The 13,926-nt window shown below is 51.1% G+C and overlaps 1 protein-coding gene across 2 annotated transcripts in view; it reads right to left on the reverse strand.

The window, feature by feature from the left end:
• Positions 1-393: 393 nt before the first annotated feature.
• LOC122380718 (ral guanine nucleotide dissociation stimulator-like 1) overlaps positions 394-13,926 on the reverse strand; it is a 63,254-nt gene continuing 49,721 nt past the window's right edge. For both annotated transcript variants that reach the window (XM_043364125.1, XM_043364124.1), the window contains exons 7-14: positions 12,463-12,666; positions 12,129-12,239; positions 11,537-11,701; positions 5,572-5,709; positions 4,206-4,405; positions 2,390-2,519; positions 1,577-1,913; positions 394-1,193 (exon numbers count right to left, since the gene is read on the reverse strand). In XM_043364125.1, coding sequence (XP_043220060.1) covers positions 1,036-1,193; positions 1,577-1,913; positions 2,390-2,519; positions 4,206-4,405; positions 5,572-5,709; positions 11,537-11,701; positions 12,129-12,239; positions 12,463-12,666 — 1,443 coding nt within the window. In that variant the 3' untranslated portion in view covers positions 394-1,035. The remainder of the gene's footprint in view (positions 1,194-1,576; positions 1,914-2,389; positions 2,520-4,205; positions 4,406-5,571; positions 5,710-11,536; positions 11,702-12,128; positions 12,240-12,462; positions 12,667-13,926) is intronic.

The raw sequence follows: 13,926 nt of genomic DNA on the forward strand, positions 1-13,926 counted from the left end.
GGAAAAATTTTTGGTCACAACGTGTAAAATTGATGCCCGGAGGGGTCCTAAAAGTTTGGTGGCGATATCTCCAGCCGTTTAGGAGATATCGACGGAAAAGGACAGAGAGGGGCCGTTTCGGCCCCCCCCCCCTACGGGGCGCGGGTTAATGTTCGACCGCTAGTTGACCGGTCGTGCAGTAAGAAATTATACCTCTGAGACCGCAGTGATACCGATACATAATTGATTTGACGTTTGTTTCCTGTCAATATAACCCACTTCAAACCTCTTCTCACGTTCTAATGTTGCCTTCACCTGCCCATTGTCATCTCACCATCTCCCAGTACCCAGCTTACCATCCTACCGTGCACCTCTTTCCATGCCACCACAGCAACCAAGACAGAACAGGGCGCGTTGCGTTGTTACAGAGCTGTATTCATGAGTCCAATACAAGTACAAACGCAGATCACTCGGACCCAAATGGACCACTCGGCTCCGGTCAGTCCGCTCTGACCAGGGGGTTGTCCTACATCACTGGGATCACGTGAGCGGCCGTCATAACGACACCACTACCGACTCCGGTAGTCACGTGATCAGACCTGAATTGCACAACTCAACCGAACACTACAACACGTGAGCATATCGCGATCCGGGCCGGCGGCCCTGGTCATACGCACGCCACAGGGCATCCCTGGGCCAGGAAGGCCAGCAGAGGGACTCACGGAAGGCCCACGGAAGGCTCGGATGACCCACGGAAGCCCTCGGACGGGTGAGCGCCCGTCTGTCCACGGCTGAGGTCGGGCAGCGAGGTACGATCCCCGGCGGGACCGGAACCGTCGCCCACAGAGAGAGGGAGATAATGAGAGTCTTTGGTCGTTCCATCGCGGGCAGTCGACATGCCCTGCACGCACAACACGCAACTCGAACGCACACCGAATGAATGCGGCGACAATCGCTATCTACAGTCAATGATGATGGCTATCTACAACTGATGATGCTTTGCACTGGAGTACGAAAAATAAGTATCAAACGCGGTCGCCGGGCAGCGAGCCGCCGCTATTTGTGAAGCATCAGTAGCTTCCGCTTTGATTTGGACTCTTTCAATCGGTGTGTGTCCGAGGAGGCGGCGTCCTTCTTGGGCCGCAGCACGAAGTTGAGGTCGTGAGCCGTGTTGATGGCATAGTAGACGTTACAGTTGGCAGGGACGACTTTCTCTGTAACGTAAAATCGGGGACGGTTAGGTACAAGTTTACGATTAACGATTAACGATTATTGAATAAGTCAGAGCATACGCCCGTGAATGAAGCCTTATCGCTTAGGCCTCTCGGGCATATCCAGCCTGACGCTTTCAACATTTGGAGGAGTAAAGCAAGCAGATGCAGAAACTAATGCATGCGCGTTGCAATATAAATGTCCGTTTGAAACACCCCTTGTCGGTTAACCTAAGCAATGTTTGCGTGCTTTCAGTGAGTTACAGACCACACACCACGGACTCAGAGAGCTCCTATAGTTTCTGTTTCACGTATCGGCCGCGTGACAGCGCTGCGGACGCCTATCCAGGCATCAAAGACGCTCGCGTGCAGTGCACGGGCCTCACCTCCGTCGGGCAGCAGTTGCGCCAGCACGTAGTCGTCCGTGTTGCCCTCCACGTCGTGCTTGATCATGGCGTTGCGGATGACCTGCGGCGTGCGCTCACTGTTGCTCAGCATGATGGACTTGTAGAGGTTGATGCCCTCGGTCTCGTGCGCCGATGTGCGGATCGTCACCCGTATGATGTAAAAGTCTGGCGTGATGTACGGAGAGCCGGCGTCCGGCTTCTGCTGCAGCGCAGAATCCGGCGTCTTGCGCGCGCTCTGCTGCGATTGGTTGGTGGCCGATGACGTCACCGAGGCGTCCAGCGACGGTACCGACGAGCTGCTGGAGCTGGTCGACATCTGCAGACACGGGTGAGCTTCGGTCAGAAACTTTCAGATATGCATTGAACGTTAACACCGTAAAAACCCTGTTCCGAACCAATATTCATTCTGTTACACCGCAACCTAGCACTCTCAGTTCAAAACTCAGCAATCAACTCTATTCCATTCCACCCGGCACGCCACGCCACCACGCCACACCGCTCCACACTCCACACACTCCATTTCCCACATCGCTCCACTCACCACTGTTTTAATATTGTGATGCGTCATTTAGTAGGTCACCGGTCAAGTGCCTGTTGACGACCTGATGGATAAATATGTGGGCACAAATGTAAATACTAAATACTCCACTCCATTCCACTCCACTCACCACGCTGGCCACTCCATTCTTCTCCATTCACCACGTTGACCACTCCATTCCACTCCACTCACCACGCTGGCTACTCCATTCCACTCCACTCACCACGCTGGCCACTCCATTCCACTCCACTCACCACGCTGGCGTGTCGCTCGAAGGACGCGCTGCTCTCGTTGGGGGAGCTCACGCTGTCCATCTCGCCGAAGAACTGGCTCGACGAGCTGCTGGATGTGCTGGCCAGGCTGTCGTGCTTCTTGTGACCGAGCCTGTCGAACAGAAAACGGCAGCGTCAAATGGAGGCTGCGAAAATTCACTATTATGCTATGATAGTATGTCACAAGTAAAAGTGCATGTTTAAAATACGAATGGCATTCGATCGTATGTACACGTGTTTTAAATGGAGTTACTCAAAATAGAAGGCGCTACTGCGATAACAGAATCAGTTACCAGGGTAAACATTAAAGCGATTGCATTGATCCGTTGAAATTCGCTAGCACTGTCGTGGCGCGTGGGCCTCGCCAAACGTTCAGTCAGCAAACACATTACATTATTCACTTCTAATCAATCGAAAATTTGGCACTGATTAGCGAGTAGGAGTAAGGCGATATTTACATAACTATAACAAGCATCCGGCCTTAGTCAAAAGCGAAAATGTGTACTAATGGCATTTGTTGATGAGTCTACGATCGAAGACATCAGCATCATTCTTAGAGGACTACTGTGGGGCGCCTTTGACCATGTCCCGGCGGATGTCTCTGTGCTAGAGTCGGCGGGGGTGGATGGCCGCTTTGTGGGCTCCCCGCTCCGACCCTCCGTGGCAGGACCGGAGCCGTATTGATCGCTGGAACGGCCCTGGTCGGACCGGAGAGAGTCGTCAGCTGGGCTGGCCACGCCCTGTCTGACCGGCCGACCCCAGTCTTCCCGACCTCAGGGTGGCCCACATCCACTTCATTCGAGCCCAGTCGGCCCGACCTCCAAGGTCCACCGACCGACCTGAGAACTAAGTCCGCCGCTGCCGGTCACATAACGAGTCTGGTCCTGTCCATTCGACTCACAGCAGATTTTCTCTGTCGACCTTTCTCGGTCGGTGCAGGCTTAGAGCCCCACCGATCCTGACCCTCCATTCCAAGACCTAATGTTGTTTCAGAATAACCTGCTGATAGGTTTGCACCGGCTATGTCCGAGTGTAATGGTGCGTTTGAGGACATGCGGATGCTGTATCTTTCGTCTATAGATTTTGCACGCCTGTGATGCGGCCATCCAAACAAAGGAATACAAGCATTACAAGTCAGAAGAACCCTTTGCTGGAGCGACACAGCAAGCAACAAACAGCACTCGGCCTGACGCTTGCTAGAGGTCCAGTGACTCTTCTTGTTTAGATACATGAAACAATGAAACATAAGAACTGCAAGCCGGAGTATCAGTCGCAGTAGGTTTCAGAGGTATTCAACACCTGTCAGAAGTAGCTAGCTTCGCAAGGCATGCCATTCAATTTAGTTGAGTATCGAGTTGTAAATATTCGCCGAAATCGGACTTCATTCTCCAACTGACAGGTATTTTAGACCTTTGAGATGTGCGCTGTAGCGCCAGGTCCCCCGGAGTCGCGGCAATGGATCCAACAATGGATCGCACTGTTCGTCTCCGAGGACGATATCGCGTGTGTCTAGGAGACAGCGCAAATGACTTCCGCCCTACGCTGGGGGCTGTGAACTCAGCACAAAGCCTGAAATAGCGGCACGGACTCACACCACCGCCAGTCTATATAAGATAGCACGTCGCTGTTTTGCGAGTTCGAGACGAATTCGCTTGAACCGCATCGTTGTTTTAACGGTTCATCGTCATCTGGTAAACTCTGCAGAGAATGGACGGATTGAGCAAAAATAGATATGTTATCTCGCACCATTTAACGCATACATTAACCATAACAACCACTGAACAGTCTAGGTACTTACGCCACTTTCTTCCGCATGATCTTGTCCCTGCTGGAGCCGCTGGAGCTGCCGTGGCTGGAGGTGCTGCCGTGCGGCTCGATCTGGTAGCTCAGCTCGTATGCCTCCTTGTCGTCCAACACCAGCACCGCGTCGAACCACCGCTCGAACGGCCGGTCGCGCGCGATGTTGTACGCGTTGCTGGCCCCCTGCAGCAGCTTGATCTGCGGTCGGACGGGGGTGGCGGTGTCAGCGGAGGGCGGAGCGGTGTGGGTGCGCCGGCGGTGCGGAGCCGTGTGAGGCCCGGCCCGGCGGCGGCTCCCCCCGGCAGGGGTGACTCATATCAGCTGGCTGTGTGACGTCATCAAAGATCGATGACGCCACGGAGGGAGGAGGAAACGGACCGGCGGGTCTGAGCTAAGGTATGCCGTGACGAACAGGATTCAGAGGAATGAGTAAGTTATTGAGCGAATTTGACGCAGTTTTTCCCACAAGATTATGACGATGTCGATAATACGGGTTTGAGTAGGTCGAAATATTTATTAACTCCGACCATTTACATAGGTAGCATAATTATATTTAACGAACTGTTCGGGGAATGCATAAAAGGGTTTCATATTTTCGTTGCAAGGTATTACTGAAGTTTTTGCTACAGCCTATTCACATGACCAGAATTAATAGGTTCCAGACATTCCAGTGCCAGTGATAATGACCGCAAAAACTGGGCACAATGAAACAAAATCCGACAGCCGGCCGTCTGGACGTATAATGGAGTCACACCGCACACAATGCCCGGCTAGTACAGGCGCTATCCGGCCGACAGTCACGACCCCAGCAGCCCGCCACCCACCGTCCGCGATGGTCGACACTCGAAATGCCTACCCGTGTACTCACAATCCGTGTCAGTATCTGTGCCCTGTCACTTGTCAGTACCCGTGCCCGTGCCGTGCCCGTCAGGCTCAACCGGCCAACCCAACAACGGCAGACAGCACGGTGCATATCTTACGAAAACAAAGCCGCGATAGTATCTCAAGGGCACGTGACCCGCCGCTGATAGTGACCTAGGAACGCCCGAGGCGCTGTGACACGTACCTAGCGGGCAAACAGCAAACGAAACAAAGGTCGTGCTCGTGCAGCGGACAGCGATTGCCTAGCGCCCAGTCGCTGCTGGCATCGGCTTATCGAGGTGTTTACATACGCAAGGACTGTAAAGCAATAGATTTCAGATTTGCGAACTTTTGGCCTCGGCTTCCTTTGTCGTGCAAGGGCACAAGGCAATGAGAGTAAGTAAGCGCTGTAATATGCCAAGGATTCGCCTGCGTGGCAGAGGTATTGGGAGTACATCAATAGTAGTTTTAACACATCAATTGACGTTCAGAGTTGCACTGACCTGCGCGAGGATCTCGAACTCCTTCCTGCGCTTGTCGAAGTTGATGAGTCCGTCGGCCGTGTAGTCGGGAATGCCGGCGTGGATGTACATGAGATCGGTGAGGAACGTGCCCAGGTACGGAATGGTGCCGTGGTTCACCTGCCGAGACGAGGGACTGAGTCAATCGCAGTCACATGAGGAGGACATGTATTGATTACTGAAGGTGGCACAAATTCAGCCCCGGGTATCTCGCTTTTCTCGATGTCCGTGAAGTTAGCGTCAGCAACAGCAACGAATACAGCGTCGGATTCAGAATCGCTTCAAAAAGTGCCATCAGGTCAATTGGGGGACGGGGAACACGAATATGACATTTATTTTGCCCTAGCTCCCTTCCTTCATCCCTTAATCGTCCCTTAAAGGACGGGGCGCGTCAAAAGTGCCCCAAGGCTTCGTCTGATCGCCAAAATAATGGTCGCAATCGATTCCTCGGGTCAATATCTAACCTCAGTCGAAGGTTCCAGACCTGTGGCTCCTATCCCTCATCCCTTAATCGTCCCTTAAAGGACGGGGCGCGTCAAAAGTGCCCCAAGGCTTCGTCTGATCGCCAAAATAAGGGTCGCAATCGATTCCTCGGGTCAATATCTAACCTCAGTCGAAGGTTCCAGAACTGTGGCTCCTATCCCTCATCCCTTAATCGTCCCTTAAAGGACGGGGCGCGTCAAAAGTGCCCCAAGGCTTCGTCTGATCGCCAAAATAATGGTCGCAATCGATTCCTCGGGTCAATATCTAACCTCAGTCGAAGGTTCCAGACCTGTGGCTCCTATCCCTCATCCCTTAATCGTCCCTTAAAGGACGGGGCGCGTCAAAAGTGCCCCAAGGCTTGGTCTGATCGCCAAAATAATGGTCGCAATCGATTCCTCGGGTCAATATCTAGCGACCATTATTTTGGCGATCAGACGAAGCCTTGGGGCACTTTTGACGCGCCCCGTCCTTTAAGGGACGATTAAGGGATGAGGGATAGGAGCCACAGGTCTGGAACCTTCGACTGAGGTTAGATATTGACCTGAGGAATCGATTGCGACCATTATTTTGGCGATCAGACGAAGCCTTGGGGCACTTTTGACGCGCCCCGTCCTTTAAGGGACGATTAAGGGATGAGGGATAGGAGCCACAGGTCTGGAACCTTCGACTGAGGTTAGATATTGACCCGAGGAATCGATTGGGACACTTATTTTGGCGATCAGACGAAGCCTTGGGGCACTTTTGACGCGCCCCGTCCTTTAAGGGACGATTAAGGGATGAGGGATAGGAGCCACAGGTCTGGAACCTTCGACTGAGGTTAGATATTGACCCGAGGAATCGATTGCGACCCTTATTTTGGCGATCAGACGAAGCCTTGGGGCACTTTTGACGCGCCCTGTCCTATAAGGGACGATTAAGGGATGAGGGATAGGAGGCACAGGTCTGGAACCTTCGACTGAGGTTAGATATTGACCCGAGGAATCGATTGTGACCATTATTTTGCTGATCAGAAGAAGCCTTGGGGCACTTTTGACGCGCCCCGTCCTTTAAGGGACGATTAAGGGATGAGGGATAGGAGCCACAGGTCTGGAACCTTCGACTGAGGTTAGATATTGACCCGAGGAATCGATTGCGACCCTTATTTTGGCGATCAGACGAAGCCTTGGGGCACTTTTGACGCGCCCCGTCCTTTAAGGGACGATTAAGGGATGAGGGATAGGAGCCACAGGTCTGGAACCTTCGACTGAGGTTAGATATTGACCCGAGGAATCGATTGGGACACTTATTTTGGCGATCAGACGAAGCCTTGGGGCACTTTTGACGCGCCCCGTCCTTTAAGGGACGATTAAGGGATGAGGGATAGGAGCCACAGGTCTGGAACCTTCGCCTGAGGTTAGATATTGACCCGAGGAATCGATTGCGACCCTTATTTTGGCGATCAGACGAAGCCTTGGGGCACTTTTGACGCGCCCTGTCTTTAAGGGACGATTAAGGGATGAGGGATAGGAGGCACAGGTCAGGAACCTTCGACTGAGGTTAGATATTGACCCGAGGAATCGATTGTGACCATTATTTTGCTGATCAGACGAAGCCTTGGGGCACTTTTGACGCGCCCCGTCCTTTAAGGGACGATTAAGGGATGAGGGATAGGAGCCACAGGTCTGGAACCTTCGACTGAGGTTAGATATTGACCCGAGGAATCGATTGCGACCCTTATTTTGGCGATCAGACGAAGCCTTGGGGCACTTTTGACGCGCCCCGTCCTTTAAGGGACGATTGAGGGATGAGGGATAGGAGCCACAGGTCTGGAACCTTCGACTGATTTTAGATATTGACCCGAGGAATCGATTGCGACCCTTATTTTGGTGATCAGACGAAGCCTTGGGGCAGTTTTGACGCGCCCCGTCCTTTAAGGGACGATTAAGGGATGAGGGATAGGTGCCACAGGTCTGGAACCTTCGACTGAGGTTAGATATTGACCCGAGGATTCGATTGCGACCATTATTTTGGCGATCAGACGAAGCCTTGGGGCACTTTTGACGCGCCCCGTCCTTTAAGGGACGATTAAGGGATGAGGGATAGGAGCCATAGGTCTTGAACCTTCGACTGAGGTTAGATATTGACCCGAGGAATCGATTGCGACCCTTATTTTGGCGATCAGACGAAGCCTTGGGGCACTTTTGACGCGCCCCATCCTTTAAGGGACGATTAAGGGATGAGGGATAGGAGCCACAGGTCTGGAACCTTCGACTGAGGTTAGATATTGACCCGAGGAATCGATTGCGACCCTTATTTTGGCGATCAGACGAAGCCTTGGGGCACTTTTGACGCGCCCCGTCCTTTAAGGGACGATTAAGGGATGAGGGATAGGAGCCACAGGTCTGGAACCTTCGACTGAGGTTAGATATTGACCCGAGGAATCGATTGCGACCCTTATTTTGGCGATCAGACGAAGTCTTGGGGCACTTTTGACGCGCCCCGTCCTTTAAGGGACGATTAAGGGATGAGGGATAGGAGCCACAGGTCTGGAACCTTCGACTGAGGTTAGATATTGACCCGAGGAATCGATTGCGACCATTATTTTGGCGATCAGACGAAGCCTAGGGGCACTTTTGACGCGCCCCGTCCTTTAAGGGACGATTAACCCGCGCCGTGCTGGTGGCCTGAACTTTCCGCCGAGTGCTGGGGGGGGGGGGGGCGTTTTCACGCCCCCCCCGTCTAACTCGGCTCCTGGGCCACGTAGCGACACGCGGTAAGCGGCAATCGAAAGAGCGTCAAAAATAAGGACGAAAACACTTCGGTCATTTTTTGGGTCAGGTCAAAGGTCAGGTCACCAGAGGTCACCAAAGGTAAAATGTTGACTATTTCAACATTTTGGAAACTGCCAACGGCTATCTCGGGAACCGATAGAGCTACAGCGCCGCGGAAAAGCGCATTCGATAGCCCTTTTACAGACCTTTCTTATAATATTCTCAGATTTGACCTCAGAACAACGGTTTAGCCTCCAGAGGGCAAAAACTCCAAAAATAGCCGTTTTTACGAAAAACGTTTTTTCGTCAATAACTTTTGACTCATAAGCGTCATGACATTACTTTTGCCAGCATCGTGTTCCTCTCGTCGAGACGCGTCGAATGAACTATTCGTTGACCTTGAAAGGTCATTTTGAAAATTTGACCTCAGGTCAAGGTCATGACCTGACCGAAAAGGGTCATGTTGCATATCAGTCGATCCGTATCGTCGAGCTGAACACATCTGACGTGTTTTCACCGCTCTAGCACGTCTCTATCAAAAGTTATAGCCAAAAAACTGCTGGCGACCGTTCATGACCTGAGATGACCTCAGGGGCACACAGAGGGGTCACAGGTGCATTTTTCCTATTCAGTGTGTCATGTTTACCTATGAACCGATGTTTGAGAGCGTTTTGAACGATATTCGTCCAAAAGAGGCGCATTTCAATTTTCTCCCATTGACTTATAATGGAGAGGTCGCAAAATTGACCTGACCTTAGGTCACAGATATCAAAAATCCGAGATATACATTTTATACATACTGTTACTCATATCAATCGCTGAAAGTTTCAAAGTGATCGTTCAGTCGGTGTAGCTATAGCGAGCCTTTGAACTTTTTCTGAGGTAAGGTCACTTGACGTGACCTGGTGACCTGACCTTGAACGGCCTAGGTCTGAAATTTTCACAACATGTGCGGAAATGATGTAGGAACACGTGTACCAAAAACGGCGGCGCTGCGCGCCGCCGTTTTTGAGATATTCGCGAAAAACCTGAGGGGGGGGGGCGTAAAAACGCCCCCCCCCCAGCACGGCGCGGGTTAAGGGAGGAAGGAAGGGAGCTAGGGCAAAATAAATGTCATATTCGTGTTCCCCGTCCCCCAATTGACCTAATGGCACTTTTTGAAGCGATTCTGAATCCGACGCTGTATTCGTTGCTGTTGCTGACGCTAACTTCACGGACATCTTTTCTCGCTGCAAGTAGAACGCTGATGTTTCACTTTCAGAAAACTGAGCGACAGTTTTCTTATGCATCCTTGGCAATAACCGTGTTTACATAGGGTTCCCTTAATCCTCCCCTATTTGTCTCTTAAATGTCCCTTATAATTAAAGGAATCCTCTGTCTCCTTTACCTCGCTTCACTACAAATATGGCGCAACTAAGTCATTCTAGAAGCAGTTTGCAATATTTGCTTACCTTTAGGGCTCTCCCAAATGGCTTCCAGACTAGACACTGAGGTAAAAGTGATAGCACATGAAAGCTCAAAGCAAGAAAAATCAGAAAACTATCTGGCATTTAACATACTTTTAACGGCTGAGCTATTATTCAAGTAGGTGTAATCACATCCACGGCAATATCAGAACACCGCACCTATCGAATTTCTGTTGAATTTCTGCCTTGACTTTCTGCCGTTTAGGTATGCGTTAATGCCACTTAAAGTAAAAATCCTCAGTCGGCGCACGTGCGCTTGTCGAGTCGGGGACCACCAGTCGGACGATTCGGAACTGCCGGCCAATCAGCATGCCGCTTTTGTGATATGGTAGTTTGAGAACCACTGGATATGGTAGCGTAGCAGCTTTTGGAAAGGCGCTACGCTACCAAATCCTCCCCTATTTGTCGCTTAAAGAGGGAATTGAAGGGCAGGATAAAAATACTTCAAAATATGAATTGTTGAATTTCAAGTATTAAATAAGCCCAATTTATATTGTTTACAGCATAAACGATGCTTTGTATGCTTCTAACAACAATAGCGCCCATAGCAACGTTACACGCGATCGATATGTTGCCTAAAATTCGATCTGAAAATAGGGGAGAAATAGGGGAAGATTAAGGGAACCCTATGTAAACACGGCTAATGATGATGTACTGAAGATACAGGGCAACAAACTCTTTCGTGTGGCCTCAAATAGCATGACGATAACTTTGGAACATTTATAAGCAGCATAAGCCATTGCATGATAGATGATGAAACATGACTTCGAAGTCGGAACACCTGCTGACCGATAACTATTATTCACCATATACGTTTCGTCGTTCTACAAAACATTCATGGCTGAAACTGCGTAGCGCTTTCGGTTATGATGCATGGTTTCTGAACACCTGAGCAGTGACAACAGCGATTCACCAGCTGTGTTCAATGACGTATGAGCGAAACGACCCACTAGACGAGCATGACTGATGATACAGCTGAGGACCATCCACAGCCCGTGAGGGCGCCCTCTGCAGGTGGCCCAGACCACGAAAGGTCCCTGACCACATGTTCACACGGACCAGCGCGAGCTGTTCAGGGTAATGTATAGTCCTTCCCGTGAATAAATAGGGCATCGAAGACCGTACGCTGCGTATCAACTGTAAAGTTCAGTTGTTTTTTAACGTTGCAGCCATGACAAGACAGATCCATTTACGCGTATACTTTTGAAAGAAATGACAAGTCATATATTTCTAGCCCAGCAAGCTCACCGTGTGGTTGGAGCCGGACCGACTGAGGTGCTTCTGCAGGTGCTTGTCGTTTTCTCCGAACGCCTCGGCGTGCTTGGCGGTGCCCTCCTTCATCAGCAGCTCGCGCTGGTTGAACATGTTGTTGGCGTCGCTGAAGATCCTTGCCAGCTCGTCGAACAGCTCAGACTGTGGGGACAGCAGGGTGGGGTCACATATAATAGCTGAGGAGGAGAGTAAGAGTCAACAAAGTCACAAGATGGACTGTTCGGTCCTCATAGCTCTAAAAATTCGTCACGGAAGGTGCAGGCATTTGTAACTCTGAGCTGGTTCCTGCTCCATAGCAGCGCCACCTACAAGGACCACGTCGGTCCTCTACGTAGGTATGTGCTATACGAGCAAGGTCTCTTCCCAAAAGACGGCGTCGTTGCAACAAAACCCCGGAAGCATTTATTGATTGTGCACACAATACTGTCAACTAACCTTGTTGAAAGAATTCCGTATGCCTCACATCATACGGAGTTAATCGACAAAACCGTTTTTAGATGATTTAGTTTGAAAGCACAGTCGGGCCACAGGCATCGTAACACGAATGTGTATGTAATATGTATCTTACCTTATCCCTGGGAAGTGCCAGCCATGTTTGTTTTAACCTATATACAGGATTTGACTGCAACCCTGAAATGATCGCCTTCAATGAAGAGAAGTTCTTCAGCATCCTGAGTTCCTGCAATGAGATGCACATAAACGTTACTCAGTATCACAACACTGAACAATACATAGTGTTTTACAAACCCGAAGCAAGATTCGTCCCAAATCCGTCAAAGGTTCAGTTGCCATATCATTTTCGTCAGTCTGGTAGGTATTTATTCACGAACCAATAACTTTTTATCCCAGCCACCCGATCTCCCCATTCCAAGCAGCCCGAGAATTTCATCGTCGCTGCTCACCTGAGCGATGTCGACCCACTTGGCCAGGAGCTTGGCGCGCTGGCTGTGTCGCAGCGTCGTGTCCATCAGCATGGTGGAGATGACGCAGAAGGAGACGGCGTTGAACTGGTCCACGGTGGCCGCCACCGAGGAGGCGTCCACGCCCTTCCGCTTCGACCAGATGGAGCCCAGACACTGGTGCGGAATTACCTTCCGGAACAGGTCCTGCGGAGGGCACAGCGTGGTATCGTCAATACAGGTGGAATCCTTTAACCCTCGCCGGCCGAGGGGGGGGGGGGCGGGTGCCGCCCCCCCCCATAGGTTTTTTTCGCGATAGCTCCGAACATGCTGGCGATAGAGAGCTGAAACTTGGCATACCTGACCTTTGATCCAAGCCGCATCTTTTGACACCCACCGCATTTTTTGGTCAGGTCAGGTCACTGACCTATGACGTCATAAGTGAACCTCTGCACGGTCTTCAGATGTCGCAACTTCGCAACGCCCTCACTGCCAGAGGAGATGTCACAGGGAAATGAAACTTGCAGGATCTAGTATCCATTATGAGTCCCACAACTTGTATATCTCGGATTTTTCCTAAAGGTCATATGAGGTCAGGTCATTTTCGTGACCTCACCATTATAAGTCAATGGGGAAAAATGAAAACTGCTATTCTGGCGCCGGGAACGATCTCCAACTATCTCAAGCACACAGAATCGTGATTTTATGCATTCCTTGCAAGGTTAGATGCGTCACTTTTGCAATGTTGACCTTGCGTGACGTCATTTATCACGTCATCAAGGTCATATTAGTTTTTCGTCAATAACTCTTGATCAGATTGAGCTAGCGAGTCGGGAAAGCCACCAATGGACTCAGGAAGACCTGCCGAATCGAATGATATGCGACATGACCCCTTTCGACCAACTTCGTGACCTGGGGGTGCTGACCTGACCTTGACCTGAGGTCAACACCCCAAGTTGACCTGACCCGGACAAAAAGTATATCATTCGACGCGCCTGAGCGAGACGAACACGATGCTGCCAAAATCGGCGCTCTGCGGCCGTTTTTTGCGAAGTTATTCACCAAAAACTGAACCGTACCTTGGGGCACTTGACCTGACCTCAGAGGTCACCGGTTGACCTAGGACATTAAAATCGGGTACCAATCTCTGCGTCTCGTAACGGCGCACACGCTCGTTTTTTCCGCGACGCGCTAGCTCCACCAGGGGCGAAACGGCGAGGGGGGGGGGTCGTACCCGCCCCCCCTCGGCCGGCGCGTATGTAGAAAACCAATAGGTCCGGCGAGGGTTAACCCGCGCGGGGCTGGGGTCTCCAGCCGAACGCGCGGGGCTGGGGGGGGGTAAATTTTACCCCCCCCCCCTGTTATCTCCCGAACTAATGGTCCGATTTGGAAAATTCAAACGCCAATCGAAAGCTCTCATCACGAACTACTAAAAACATGTTCTTAATTTAAAGTTTGAGGTCAAGG

This window comes from Amphibalanus amphitrite, unplaced genomic scaffold (genome assembly GCF_019059575.1).
Source record: "Amphibalanus amphitrite isolate SeventyFive unplaced genomic scaffold, NRLGWU_Aamphi_draft 000105F_arrow, whole genome shotgun sequence".
Classification (NCBI taxonomy): Eukaryota; Metazoa; Arthropoda; class Thecostraca; order Balanomorpha; family Balanidae; genus Amphibalanus; species Amphibalanus amphitrite.